Source organism: Thamnophis elegans, chromosome Z (assembly GCF_009769535.1).
Source record: "Thamnophis elegans isolate rThaEle1 chromosome Z, rThaEle1.pri, whole genome shotgun sequence".
Lineage (NCBI taxonomy): Eukaryota > Metazoa > Chordata > Lepidosauria > Squamata > Colubridae > Thamnophis > Thamnophis elegans.
The window spans coordinates 131451478-131466957 of NC_045558.1; the positions used below are offsets into that span (position 1 = coordinate 131451478).

At 38.6% G+C, this 15480-nt stretch overlaps 1 protein-coding gene across 1 annotated transcript; it reads right to left on the minus strand.

Annotated features, from left to right (window-relative positions):
- Positions 1 to 839: 839 nt before the first annotated feature.
- Positions 840 to 11675, minus strand: LOC116521008 (vomeronasal type-2 receptor 26-like). Its single transcript, XM_032235603.1, has 6 exons — positions 11458 to 11675; positions 10321 to 10498; positions 7889 to 8749; positions 5329 to 5556; positions 3648 to 3774; positions 840 to 1741 (listed from the first exon to the last, which is right to left on the minus strand). The coding sequence occupies exons 1-6, from the start codon at positions 11673 to 11675 to the stop codon at positions 840 to 842; spliced, it is 2514 nt and encodes an 837-aa protein (XP_032091494.1).
- Positions 11676 to 15480: the final 3805 nt, after the last annotated feature.

Here is a 15480-nt window from a genome sequence, read left to right on the forward strand (position 1 = left end):
AGCTGGAAGGGACCTTGGAGGTCTTTCTTTGAATTCTGGCAATTGATATTATAAGAATGTAATTCAGTATAAAAAAATAATGCATGTAACAGCTTTACTAGTTCAATAAGATAAAGGTTCCTCTTGCACATATTGCTAGTCATTCCCAACTCTAGGGGGTGGTGCTCATCCATTTCAAAGCCAAAGAGCCAGCACTGTTCGAAGACATCTCCATGGTCATGTGGCTGGTATGACTAAATGCTGAAGGTGCATGAAACACTGTTACCTTCCCACCAAATGTAGTTCCTATTTTTCTACTTGCATTTTACGTGGTTTTGAACTTCTACGCTGGAGTAAGTAACATCCATTTTGAAGAAAACCTCTGAATCTCTTCAAATACAGAAGTCAAGATTCTATTTAGGTGTTTTCCTGAGTTAGATCTGTAATTTATATGGATACTTAGAGATATCGCCTCTCACTGCCTGATGTTTCAATATCTGTAATCATGGTTATTTCTACTGGGAGATCAAGCCAATATTTTTGCTAAAAAATTCATAAAGTTTTGTACTACTACAATTTTATTTAGAAGACAATGACTTTAAATGAAAAACCTTGATGGAATCATGTGTGTATTACTCCCATCACATAATTAATAACCTTCAACAGCTCTTATGGTAGCTGCATTGCACTTATCCATTTTTCACAAAAATCCACCTATAATATATCTTACTAATAAAGTAACTGCATGATTCACAACTTTATTTATGATTAAAACAAAACAAAATGAACACAGTGTCTTAACCACAGAATATGTTTGAGGTCACAGCTTAGAGAAGTTATAGCATAACGAAGGGAACAAATCAATTTTGTTTCTTTATCAGTTGTTCCTTTCTGTTTAAATCAGGCCTCAGAACAATAATGTAGCATTTGGGAGAAAAAATGCAGCCCAGTAATCCAGCCGCAGAAGCCAGAATGGAGAAGATCTCCACAGCCACCATGTATTTTCCCTTGGTGCTCAGATAGGTGGGAACAAATAATATCCAGACACTGCAAAAGACTAACATGCTGAAAGTGATAAACTTAGCCTCATTAAAGCTGTCAGGTAGCTTCCTAGCAAAGAAGGCCACCGTAAAGCTAATAGCAGCCAGGAAACCCATGAAACCAAGGACTAAGTAAAACATTGTGGTTGAACCTTCATTGCATTCCAGGACAATTTCTTCAGGCATGGAGTGCATGTCAGAATCTGGGAATGGGGGTGAAATAGCCACCCACACTATACAAATGGTGATTTGCACCAGGGAGCAAAATAGGACAATAGCAATAGCAAAGTTGTTCCCCACACATCTCCTCATTTTGGAGCCTGGATTGGTAGCCTTGAAGGCAAGAACAACAATGGTTGTTTTCCCTAATATACAAGAAATGGCTACAGAGAAGATGATGCCAAAAGAAGTTTGTCGTGTGAGACATTTCACTTGGTTGGGCTGCCCAGGGAACAGCAGAGTGCAGAGAAAAGAGAGCAGAAGAACTATGAGAAGAACAAAAGTGAAGTTCCTATTGTTGGCTTTTACTATAGGAGTGTCCCAGTGACTGATAAAGATCTTAAGCACAAAAGCTGAAGTGATGGAAAAAAATAAAGCAATGGTTGTCAGTGTGAGACCCAGTGGTTCTTTGTAAGACAAAAATATGATGTGTTTGGGAATGCAACGATTATGAGCTTCATTTGGATATTGATCTCCTGAGCATTGAAAACAGTCATCTGCATCTGAAAAATAAATAATTTCAATGATATATATTTTGAATAATCATTTTTGGCCATAGAGGTGGTAAAAAGATGCATATGCTTGCTTAATGGCCCATAGGGTACTTAGATCTGGTCCACAGGGCCACCTTGGAAACAGCAAAGAACCAGCCCGCAGTGCAGATGGCCCTTCAAAGCTTAGTTTTCACTGGTGGATGGCTGCAGAAGTGTATTGAAGCCAAAAACGGAGCTCAAGATCCTGTTTTTCCTGGCAGAGTGCCCGGGCCTCCACAGATGCCCCCGACACAAGTGACATTGAGTTGTTCATGCCTACCCTGGCCACCCCACACACTCCAAGGTCAAACACAACCCTGATTTGGCCCTCAATGAAATCGAGTTTAATTTCCCTGGTCTAGAAGCTAATTCAAATGCAGTTCAAATGCAGACTAAATAATTTAGATATATAGCCTAAAATTTTATTAGGAAGAAAAAAAAATGAGATAGTGTGGAAAACGGGAAAGAAAGGTTGCTCATCTTTGCATCTCCTCAATAATGAAGTCTCTGTAGTCCATATACCAAAATTACATAAAATTTCAATAAAGGTGGTATTAAGAATGGATTTAAGAGTTTTTAAACACGTGACTTGCCACTTGTTGTTTTCATCAGACAAAGATTTTCTTTGGTATTGGTAAATATTAAAATATTTATTAATATTTCACAGTCCTGAACTGCCCATCTTCCTCAAAGAGGCAGATGTAATAACCTTAGGTCCTGAAATATCCTTATCCTTATCCAAAGCAGTATCCTGTTAAACTGTAACCCCAAATAGTTCACTACTTTTTATGAATAACTTTCTTTGATGAAAATAACAGGGGTAATATTTGTTTAGATTAGATTTTTTTCATTTCAGCTTACCGGTCCTATAGCTCTTCCATGTAATCAAATCCTTCTTTTTCCATTCTTCTTGCTCAGTCGGAGGCAGATGTCACAAGACTGATATAAATTTACTACTGAAAATTTTTATTCCATTCTGCATCATTGTATGCATACTATAAGCTATCCAAGCTGGAAACATTTTACATGGATCTCCAATTTATTCCAAATTGGACAGTTGCTTCATGTCATATAGCAAAGGAAGTTATAAACAAAACCGTCCAGTAGGGATTCTACATATTCCTTGCTGTAGCCTTTGGAAGACATAATCATGATTTTAAATGGCACTCTGAATCCTATGCAGGAGTGGGATTCTCCGGTTCAGACTGGTTCGGGCAAACAGGTAGCTCTGACAATCAGCTGGGAGTAAACGGGTTCATCCAGATAACCCACCCACCCGTGCTATTTTTGTACCTTTATCTTCTCAGCTCATTCACGTGGAAGAGTGGATTGCCATGTGAATCAGCTGTGTTACTCCTCCAAAGATACCCGGAAGTGAAGATTTCTTCATATTGTGCACGCTGCACCAGAGGTGGGTTCCTACCAGTTCGGAGCGGTTTGGCCAAGTAGGTAGTAATTCGGCCTGCCATGCCCCTGAACTAGTTCTCTCGGTGCTGCCATAGGTGCCGTCATCTTGTTTTTTGCTTCTTCACATGCGCAGAAGCATTTTTTAGTACTGTGCATGCGCACATAGCGTGCATCAAGTGTGAAGTGCATGCAGTGTATCCCTCAGTGAACTGGAAGTAGCAGCAGTCAAAACCCACCCCTGCACTGCATGCTCATTGATCGCAAAATCGTGCAATCACCGAACCAGTTGTTAAACCAGGAGGATCCCACCACTGGTCCTATGTTGGTATAGTTCAAAAAATCCTTCTACCAGTAGTGAATAACTATCTCAAAGTATAAATCGAGATTCCATGAAATATATCAGGTAGGTTCTGTATATTATTATTATTATTATTATTATTATTATTATTATTATTATTACCACCATTACCTGTCTTGTTAGAAATTCTCCCTGCCGGACACCGAAGGCAATCATAGCAGCAAAATGGCTTTCCTTCTCTTTTTATCTTGCTATACCCTGAAAAGCAATGGTAGTTGCATATAGAAAAGGGATGTGCCTGTTGATAATTAATAATGGGATATTCATGAATTTGTCCTTAATATTCAGAATTACTACAGCTGAAGATTTTGGATTCCCCTGGCTCTGATATACATATTGATCATTTCTATCGAGATATAAAATGAATATTGCTTTCACTTAGCACAATGTACCACATCATTTTAAGCCAGGCTGAAAATCTCAGGTCAATCCTTTTGTAAAATTCCTAATCCAAGAGCAGGGGTGGGATTCAGCCGGTTCATACCGGTTCAGGTGAACTGGATGCTAATTTTACATCTGGTTCACCAAACCAGTAGTTGGAAGGACTGACTGCACCAACCCTCCCCTCCCAGAAGTCTCCATGTGACCCATTCCTCATGCGAGGTAAGTGCAGGACCCACATGGAAGTTCTGGGAGGCAAAACACAAGCCACCTGGAAGTTGTGGAAGTCTGGAAATGGGCCTGTGGAGCCTGGAGGAGGCCATTTTTGCCCTCCCTGAGGCTCGAGGAAAGCCTATGGAGCCTGGGGAGGGCAAAAACTGCCTCCTTCCATGGTGCAGAAAGCCAAAGAGACAAAGCCCCCCACGGCCACATCCATCCAGCAACAGGGCAGAAAACTGGTTCTAATTGTTTTTCAATCCCACCTCTGTCCAAAAGTGACATTCACTTGTAGCCATGAGAGTTGTAGAGACCCTTATGATTCTGGACAAACATTCAATAAGTTGCTGATTACACCAGCAGAAAAAACTAAGCTGGAATACAGCCATATTGTGAGAAGCAAAAGACTTAGTCCACCTAGAAATAATGCATAGGATATAGGAAGATTAGGATATTTCAGTTGATGCAGAATCTGACTTGACTGGTTGGATGAAATCAATTACTGGATGGGGCCTTAAACAAAGATTTTCTTTTTATACATACTTGAAATACTTCATTAGCAATAGAAGTAGCAATAGCATTTAGACTTATACTGCCCCAAGATGCTTAACAGTACTCTCTGGGTGGGTTACAATGTCAGCATTATTTGCATACTGTCCTCAACAGTTTAGGTTCTCATTTAACAGACCTCAGAAGGATGGAAGGCTGAGTAAACTTGAGTCCTCTCAGTATCAAACAATATTTTACCAGGGCTCCACCAGGACTCATCATCATGATTAAAAAGGTAAAGGTTCCCCTTGCATATATGTGCAAGTCATTCTCGACACTACGGCATGTTGCTCATGTCCGTTTCAAAGCCAAAGAGCCAACACTGCTAAAGACGTCTCCGTGGTCATGTGACTGGCATGACTAAATGTTGAAGGTGCACAGAACGCTGTTACCTTCCCACCAAATGTGGTTCCTATTTTTCTACTTGCATTTTTACGTGCTTTCAAACTGCTAGATTGGAAGAAGCTGGGACAAGTAATGGGAGCTCACTCCATTGCACGCCAAACTGCCAACCTTTCTGATTGACAAGCTCAGTGTCTTAGCCACTGAGATTACTTGAGCACATATACAAAAAATTCTCATGGATCTATTTAAATAATGGGATACCGATTTCACCAATTCTGAAATTGATGTAGATACAACTTACTTGGTTAAACATGGTGGGCCAGATAATTTTCTTTGTAGAAATCTTGAGCAGCTTGTTTGGGGGACCAAACGGATCTACCTTCCCAACTTTGACTCGATGGAAGGATTGGTTGGGGAAAATGACCCAGTTGATCACATCGTAGCCAATTGCTAGCTCTCCATTTTGATCAAAGAAAATCCTTTCTCCAGCACTGTTATTAAATGAAACAGTTCTCAGGTGCTTATGAAGCTAGAAAAGTAATGGGGAAAAGTAATAAAAGTAATAAAAGTAATAAAAATGTGTGTGTATAGCTAAGGATTTTTTGACCAGTATGGATAAATACATCATAATAGAGTATTATATAAAAATTCTCATGTATATTAATAGAAGAAAAGGAAGGAAGGAATATATTCTCTTCCCTCCCTCCCTCCCTCCCCATCTTTAGCTATAACATGTGTTATTGTAATTTTTAATGTTGTTTTATGTATTTATACATATATTTTATTTTAATGTTTAATGTTATTTTAATGTTGTAAGCAGCCCGGAGTTGCCTTCTGGTGAGTTGGGCTGAAAACAAATTTGATAAAAAAGTAAAAAGGAAGGAAGGAAGGAAGGAAGGAAGGAAGGAAGGAAGGAAGGAAGGAAGGAAGGTGTCTATGGAGATTCTCAGTCATCCAGGTTATGGGTGTCCCAAAGGTGCTTTTTCAAGAGGCAACTGGATTTTCTGGTTTTCTTTGAAGATGTTTTGCTTCTCATCCCAAAAGCTTCTTCAAAGCTGAAGAAGAGTTTCATCTTGAAAAAGCAGCTTTGGGAAGGAAGGAAAGAAGGAAGGAAAGAAGGAAGGAAGGAAGGAAGGAAGGAAGGAAGGAACCTTTTGTTATTATTTGCATAAAATACAATTGTGGGAGGGAACAGAGGAGAAGACATTGTTTTAGTGAGTAACCAGTTGCCTACAAATCAAAGCATCTGGTATGCTTAGACTACCATGGATTGGAGATTCATTGTAGAATACAGATTACATTTACTTTTCCCAGTTTAAAGCCAAAAAATGGGTTGGGGAAAATTCATTGAAGTAAAGTGAATTCTCCATCAGAATGAGAATGTATTTGAAGAAAAGACAAAAAATAGTAAATTTAATGGATTTAAAGATAATTTCAAACAATTATATTTTCCCTGGAGAATGATTAAATCCATATAGTAATCTGTATTAGTGCTTGACATGAGTTTATAAGCAGTAGCAAGACATTCATTCCTACTTTTCTTGTAGTAGAACGTGTAGTCCAACACCAATTTACTCCTCATTCTTACCTATCTCACACCACTGTAAACTTCTTTTCTTCTTCTCCTTTCTATATCACTGCCCTTCCTCATTACTCTTGCCTACAGTAGACTCATGGCCAGATAGGTGGCATATAAATGTAACATTAATAAGTGTTCTAGCCCAGCAGGAGCCATTGGAGTTGCCACCAGACTCCGGCAGCGAGGGGCCCTATGAATCAGCTCTGGAGGATGTGGAGGACCCTGGACAGGGTTCCAACTCCAAGCAGGTCGCAGAGAGGCTGGTTGACCACCAAGAGGAACCTAAAGCTTGGACCAATGGGGAGGAGCCAAGGGAATTGTTCCTGGATGCCTGGCACCAAAGAGCTGGCAGATAGGTGTCATATAAATGTAACATTAATAACCATATTAGTAATAGTAATCATCATCATCATCATGGGTGGTATTCACTTACTTTCCCTACCGATTCACAAATGTGAGCATGCTCTGCTCACACACCCCACTTTACTTGTGCACGTGGCTTGCACGCATGTGTGCAGTTTGAAAACATGCCTAAATAGGACAGCAGAGCACCATGGCAGATGGGCACGGTGGGGCTACCCCACTCAAAGGTCACTATGACCGGTTTGAGCAAACCAGTCTGAACTGGCTCATCATCATCATCATCATCCAAGCATAACGTTCCTCTTAAATTCCCACTGTCTCTTCTTGGCCATCTTTTCCTACTCTCCAAGTTGCCAGGAATAACAATGAGGCTTCTTTCTCATCCTCTGGTTGACGGGCTTCATCTAACTTTTTTCAACTTATGTATGCTAAGCATTTCCTTCTGTAGAGTGTATCTATTCCTTTTCTTGTTTTTTTTCTCTCTTTCTCTCTCCTTTTTTTCTGTATTTTCTTCAAATTTAAGGAAATAAATCCTTCATTGTTTCTACATCTCCCATACCATGAGCCGTGGTGGCACAGTGGTTAGAGTGCAGTACTGCGGGCTACTTCTGCTGACTGCTGGCTCCCTGCAATTTGGGAGTTCAAATCTCACCAGGCTCAAGGTTGACTCAGTCTTCCATCCTTCTGAGATGGGTAAAATGAGGACCCAGATTGTTGGGGGCATCATGCGGACTATGCAAACGGGTTATAGAGGACTGTAAAGCACTGTAAGATGATTTACAAGTCTAAGTGCTATTGCTATTGCTATCGGTGGAGTCACGCTTAAAACATAGTGGAAAAGTAGTAGCAAAAAATTCTACCTAGTTCTATTAATCGTTCCTATTTAATGTACAAAGAGCATTCAACTTCTTACTCTTACCTGCCACACATATTGATTCCACATCCTGAGGTCTGAGCCAGTTCTTCTTGCCTTGAGTTGGTATTTTGATGAAAGCAGGGCTTGCAAAGCATGTGCCACAGCATGGACAGCATTATAGACACTGTAACTCTGACCAGTCATCCTGGTGTCAAACACTGACTGAGGAAGTGTGTCCAGCTGTTCCTCACCTGTGCATTGATTCACAGCATCCTTCTCTAACATGGCTTTGGAGAAAGAACACTCAAATGCATTTTCCCAAAAGACTCTGATCAAACTGTCTTCCTCTGATGAAGTAATTTTTCTCATCTGAAGAAACCTCTTGAAACCCAGGACATCCTTTGAGGAAACTTCAAAAGACAGGGAGCCATGAATGAAATCCATAGTTCGATATCTTTGAAAAGGGAGTGATGAGAACTCCATCTGGGCTGGCATTATCCAAATTTTGTCTTTCCTCTTCACTGTTACATTCTCATAGTCAGAAATATAGGGCAACATTCTCAGAACCACCATCTCCTGGTTTTCACTATGGATAATCAAAGCATTGGCCGTACTGGTCATCATAACATTGTAAACTTTTATGTAATTTGTGACAAGATTATATATTTCATTGGAAACTGATGACTTTGGTATCTCTTCCACAAAGTCAAAGCAAATACCTTTCTGAGAAAACAAGGCAAGGTTATTCTGTAGAAACCTGTCTCGTTTCTCAGCACTTTGGACAATTAATCCAATCCATATCCATTGAAAATAGAGCAACAATTGGATCATCCCCTTAATTTGAAGACCTTCATTTGGAAATGCCCGATGCAAGAAAACACCCTGGGTGCTGACATCCAAAACTGGAGCAGAGCCATATGTCACCTAATATAATTTAAAATCATTATAAGAATTCTAAATTATAAGGAATAATTTAAAAAGAAGGTGAGAATAGAACATGTGTCTAAGAATAAAGACTTCTGCAGAATCAACTGCTATATTGTACAAAACACCAAGAAAACAAAACTTTAGTTTCTGTTTGTATTCTAAAAACAGAATATAAAATGCATGTCTTTTTCCTTATTTTTTTTTCTAGTATGACTGTGCTAAAAGACCATTGACTGCCCAAATAAATGGCATTAAATCATTGGCTCTTAGCTACTGCATAGATTTACTCTGTAACAATCTTTCCCTAACCTGGTCTTTCAGGTTTTTTAATGTTTTTAAAACTATAAGCATATTAAATGCCTGGAAAAGTGTAGAGAACATGCTGCTATTTGTTGTTGTTGTTGTTGTTGTTATTATTATTTAGACTAGACCAGACCAGACCAGACTAGACTAGACTAGACTAGACTAGAATAGAATAGAATAGAATAGAATAGAATAGGAACATTGGAAGGGACCTTGGAGGTCTTTTAGTCCAACCCCCTTAGGCAGGATACACTTCAGACAAATGGCTATCCAACATCTTCTTAAAGATTTCCAGTGTTGGGGCATTTACAACTTCTGGAGGCAAGCTGTTCCACTGGGTAATTGTTTTAACTGTCAGGAAATTTCTCCTTAGTTCTAAGTTGCTTCTCTCCTTCATTAATTTCCACCCACTGCTTCTTGTCCTACCCTCAGGTGCTTTGGAGGATAGTTTGACTCCCTCTTCTTTGAGGCAGTCTCTGAGATAGCAGAATACTGCTATCATGTCACCCTTAGTTTTTCTTTTCATCAAAATAGACATACTTACTTCTAGCAACCATTCTTTATATGTTTTAATCTCCAGTCACCTAATCATCTTGTTGCTCTTCTCTGCACTCTTTCTAGAGTCTCCACATCTTTTTTACATCATGGTGACCAAAACTAGATACAGTATTCAAAGTGTAGAATTAAATTAAAATTATTGAATATATATAATAATAATAATACATTGGAACCATTGCCATCATGTCTCCCCCGGTCCTTCTTTTCCCTAGACTAGCCATGCCCAGGTTGAATCTCTCTTTGTTCAGTTTCCATCCATTATTCCTTGTCTGGCCTTCAGGTCCCTTGGAAAATAGCTTGACCCCCGCTTCTCTATGACAGCCCCTCAAATATTGGAAGACTGCTATCATGGCTCCCCCGGTCCTTCTCTTCACTAGACTAGCCGTGCCCAGTTCCTGTAACCATTCTTTATTATGTTTTAATCTCCAGTCACCTAATCATCTTGTTGCTCTTCTCTGCACTCTTTCTAGAATCTCCACATCTTTTTTGCATCATGGTGACCAAAACTAGATGCAGTATTCCAAGTGTGGGTTTAAATTAAAATTATTGACTATGTATAATAATAATACCTCAATTAAGTTATATTTCTATGGGAAGACAAAAGAAATCTAGGGAGTGCTACACTGTTAATTGATATTGATATTTGTTTTACCAGTGTCTATGTCCAAATTTTTTACATGCCCTTCTTCTGGAATAGAAAATGTTACCTGTGGGATTTTGTAAATGCTCAGAATGTTTGACATCAACTGACAAATGAAAGCATTATGTCCTGCAAGAACAGCTACTGCATTGTCTTTGAGATCACACTTGTAGTTTGGGATGAATCTTCCCTTTGAAGAAAGAAGTTCTATGGAAGCAACATAAGTCCATCTCGCCAGAGAATAGCTATTGAAATCATGTATGCCCAGTGTGATATTAGGTAAAATGCAGAGATTTTCATTGATTTCTTTGATTGCAAATTCCAAGGCCAGGATATGCTGAAAATTCTGAAGATGAATTCTGAAATGAGTGTTAGAAACTTTGTTACATTTCTTCTGGTTTAGAAATGCAATATTGTACTTTGGAAGTCATGATTTCATCACTCTAGGATAAAGAAAAATCTAAATAGATTAATAATACAACCAAAGACTTTTCTGAGAGCAGTAAATCATGTAGAGAGCAGATGTTTGGAATTCAAATTGTCTCAACGGTTCTTAACACTGAAATGGAATTTCCTACTCTTGTTCCTATTTTTAATATTTCCCTTTTGCAAATTAGAGAAATACAAATTAGGCATAATTGGATTACTCACACCACTAAAAGAAGTGAACTTTTATGCAAGAGGAGAGGAACCATCATAGCTCAGAAGTCATGGTGAGAGGAGGAGGAGGAGAAGGAGCAACTTCCTACTTATAGCTAGGATAAATAACCTGTCTTTGAATATCTATGTAATGTTGCTATAATCGGGAAAGAGAATCTATTTGATTGTAACTCAAATAATGAAAACAAAAATGTCATAAATAATTATCACAAATGCAAACAGACAATACATTTTTAAATAAAATAAATATTGCCTTCCCCTTGAAGAAACTGTCAAATATCTTGACATAATAAATACCTTGGGTTCCTCCCTTTTTCCTCCTTTAAAAAATGGACTACATGAATCAAGAGGTAACTTTATATTTGTACCTATAATTGCTGTAAGGAAATTTGGAAGATTCTTCATTCTATTTTATTTTACTCTTCCCCTTTGCACTTTCAGCATTTTCTTTGTTCTTTGTTTCTCTTTGTCTCTTTTCTTTATGTTAGTTCTTGTTTCTCTTTTTGTAAAAAAAGTAATAAATTATATACATAATAATAATTACATGAAATCATCAACTTTTTCTTCTGATGGATGCCTTATGAATGTTATGGAGCTGGAAAACATGGAAAATTGAGAAGTAATTCCACCAATAACCAGATCTTCTGAATGATATTTCTTGTGTTTAATAAGGACTGGGTCTCCCACGTTGCATTTACTGAGTGGAATATAATGTGTAATACGAGGCAACAACATTAATAATGTTGCAAGGAACAAAATCATGTTGAAGTACAGACGTTCTTTTGGGTAAAATGTATCATGTAAAGAATCAGACTGAAAAAGCTTTAGGTTCTCCACTTGCATTGTAAGGCAGGGGAAGAAAAGATAACACTAATATCCTACAGTTTTATTTCATTATTTTGTTTGGTTCCTTGTGTCTCCAGTGGGACTTGAAATAATTATGGAAATTTTCATAATGGCAGAAAGACAATCATTATATACTTGGGGAAGGTGTTGCTATGATGTCATTGAAAAATACTTGACATGTTTTCCAAAAATCAACAGTGGCTATTTTTGTGAAACTATGGGATTTTTTAAAAAAAATAAATATGTGTCATAATTATAATGTTTGATTCCTAGTGAACATACTGATAGACCTTGTCCATGACAAACTATCTCAAAACTGTTCTTTCCCAGTCTCCCAAATAGAGCACTCATCACCATTGTATGTGTATCTGTTCTGACCCCCCTTCTCCATCTAGGAACGAAAGCCAAAAGCAAACATAAATAAGAATACTTTTAATCAGTCCAGACTCTCGTTGGCTGTAAGCCCAAAATAAAGAAAGAGATAAGCACTCTGGCAGCAAGTCCTATAAACCTAGGCAATGCAAACAAGCTCTCACAGCAAACTACTTCTCCAAGTTGGTTTCTCTGAATCGTGAACATTGACTTCTGCAAACAGGGTGTGGCACAAACAGTCTCTTTTATAATCAGGAGAGGATCTTAATAAGCATCAGCTAAGCACAATCATCTCCTATAATTACACAGTTGTTCCTTCCGCCGAGTATCCCTTTGACGGCGTGCATCCCAAAACAACTCACAAATGTTTTCCTGAACACTCCTCTGACCCAAGGCTCTGCTGCCACCTGGTGGCCAACCAGTCTCTCCTCACCCTGCTCAGAGTCGGCACCCTGTCCAGGGTCCTCCACCTCCTCCAGGGCCGACACATAAGAACCCTCGCTGTCGGAGTCTGGCGGCAGCTCCAACGGCTCCTGCCGGGCCACAACATGTATCCATCCATTTACTGATTGTTCTCTTCTTATTTTTCCTTCCACCATTCCCAAAATTTAACACTTCTACAGAGAGTTGACTCTTTATATAATTAATCAAAAGTATGATAGTTTGACTCGGGTCATTTGTGGTTTCAGTGACAACTATAGCATCATTGGATCCTCTACTCCTAACCCCCTGAGCTAGTCCAGAATGATACCATGAATCTTGATATTAAAAGCTCGTAAGGCAGCAAGGAAAGTTGGAATGGATGTACCACCTCTATCCTGCTCCCACCAGAGATTATCCATAGACATGATCAGTGTTTCATTTTCATATTGAAGTCTGGAAACTCACTGAAAGCAATTTCTTCTAGAATTTTCCTGAGGTTACAGCATGGTTATACTACAACCTTTTCTAAAGAGGGAAATTGGACACAGAGCAAAAATTACCAAATATGATTGGGTCCATTTTTGGTTTCCTGCAACAGTGGGACCATCCATGTTCTAAATATTAAATTATATTAAATATTAAATATTGAATTTGCCACTGTCTGAACCAGGGAGTGAAATGCTACCGGTTTGGATTGGTTCGCCCAAACCAGTAGCAAAAAATGTTACCAGTTCACCCGAACCAGTAGTAAAAAATGGTACCAGTTTGGGTGAACCAGTATATCTGACAATCAGTTGTGATGTGGGATTTAGATTAGCTAGAAAGCAGGACATCCTGCTTTCTAGCTAATCTAAATTGTGTGGCACAGCGGATTCCCCTCCCCCTTACTGTTCTACTTACTTTTGCAGGCGCACTCAGTAGCAGATTCCGCCCACCGCCTGGATGTCATCACATCTGTTTTTGATGTTCTGTGCATGCACAGAAGGTCCTGTGTATGCGCAGAGGTGGCGCATGCGTTCACATTTCTAAATCAGTAGCAAAGATAAGTTGATTCAACCCATGGTCTGAACCTAATCACATGTTGTATCCCAAGAAGCCTTGGCTAACCAAGAGGGACATGAGTTGCTCAAAATAATGCCACCAAGAGGGACATGAGTTGCTCAAAATAATGCCACCATGATTTCACACACTTACCACCACAAACTAGGCCTGAATGGATCTCTAGAAGGATCTTTGTTCTGGAAGACAGGTATTTCAATAAAGAAGACATTATTTTATTGAGTGGATTCCTGCCAGTTCTAACCTCTTCTATAGAAGAGGTTCCACAAATCTACCATGCCGTTTACAACCAGTTCCAGCTCCCTCCCCCTGCCCTTCTGCACCACACTTGCCCCTCCTGCCGCTCACTGATTGGCTGGCTCAACAATCACCCCACCTGCCTATAAGAGTCGTATCTAAATCTTAAAGTCTTAAAGCTGTCGAGTTTGAACATCCCTGGGTTTTTTTCTAAAGGGTTATGGGTGCAAGGATCTTGTAACTTGACAGCTTTAAGCCTTGCACACTTCAATGCCAGAGTTCCTGAGCCAACATAACTAGGGGAGGAATTCTGGGAGTTGAAGTCCACAAGTCTTAAAGCTGTCAAGTTTGAACACCCCTGGGTTTTTTTCTAAAGGGTTAGGGGTGCAAGGGTCTTGCAACTTGACAGCTTTAAGATTTGCGTCCTTCAAAGAGTTTCTAAGCCAACATTTTGGTTGCTAAGCAAGAGTGTTGTTAAGTGAGTTTCATCACATTTTACAAGTTGGCCACACCCACCCAGTCACATGACTGCAAAGACACTCCCACCTAGTCACATGGCCAGAAAGCCACTCCCACAAAACAGGCCACACCTACAGAAGAGGTTCTAAAATTTTTGAAACCAACCAGTGGAGTGGACCAGTTATCTTGCACATAGCAGCCTTAGCAGAATTTGAAAATATTGTGAAGCAGAAATGCAGACATTCACTAGAAGTTATTTATGAATTGTACTCTGAAACAGAAATGTATGTTTCATCAAGTCTCATCCAACGTGTATGTTTGATACCTAGGATACAACTGACAATTGATATGCAACAAGGGGAGTATCAATGAATGACTGAGTTTTACTATAAATTTTAAAAATAGATAACAGTGGTATCTATTACTATATTATCCCAGGTATGATTGGCAAACTGAATCCCAATTACATCAACATTCCTTGTGATTTGTGATAAAAGAATTAGAAACATTTTATCATTTGTAGTGAAATTGTGGAAAATCTCAATGATTTAGAAAGTCAAGAGGGAAGAAGGCTAGTTTTGAATTTATTTCCCATTCTGTTACTTTCTTCTGCATAACAAAATTATACATCAGTAAAATTTATTGAAATGGTATGCATGCTATCCATAATGAAGATTAAATATGATATATTAGAAATTTGGGAATGAAATTCTGAGGATATGTTTTGATGCTTCCAAAAATAACCAGACAATTCAGTATTTATTTTTTATTATTTATTTCATTATTCATATGTGTGTGAGTGTATACATGCACAGAAAGAAACACACTTTATGTGTGCACACAGGGAGATATATAAATATATGTTCACGAACACACATTTTAAAGAACTTTCTCATTTGTTATTTACAATTGGTTTATTTGTTGCATTTCTTTGTATTCTTACATTAAACTGACTGTATTCAATATTTGTTTAAACACAATCCTTAAAGCTATCCCTATAAATACTTAAATATGCAACCTTTTTTCATTCCATTCAAGTCTCTTTTAGATGTTTACCATCTACCAAAAGTTTTTCTATGATCTATGCAAGTTATTAGTGAGTGACACTTAATGAGACAAATGAAGTTTCTGTCATAATTTGGAGAAATTATAGTGCACTGGACTAAAAGAG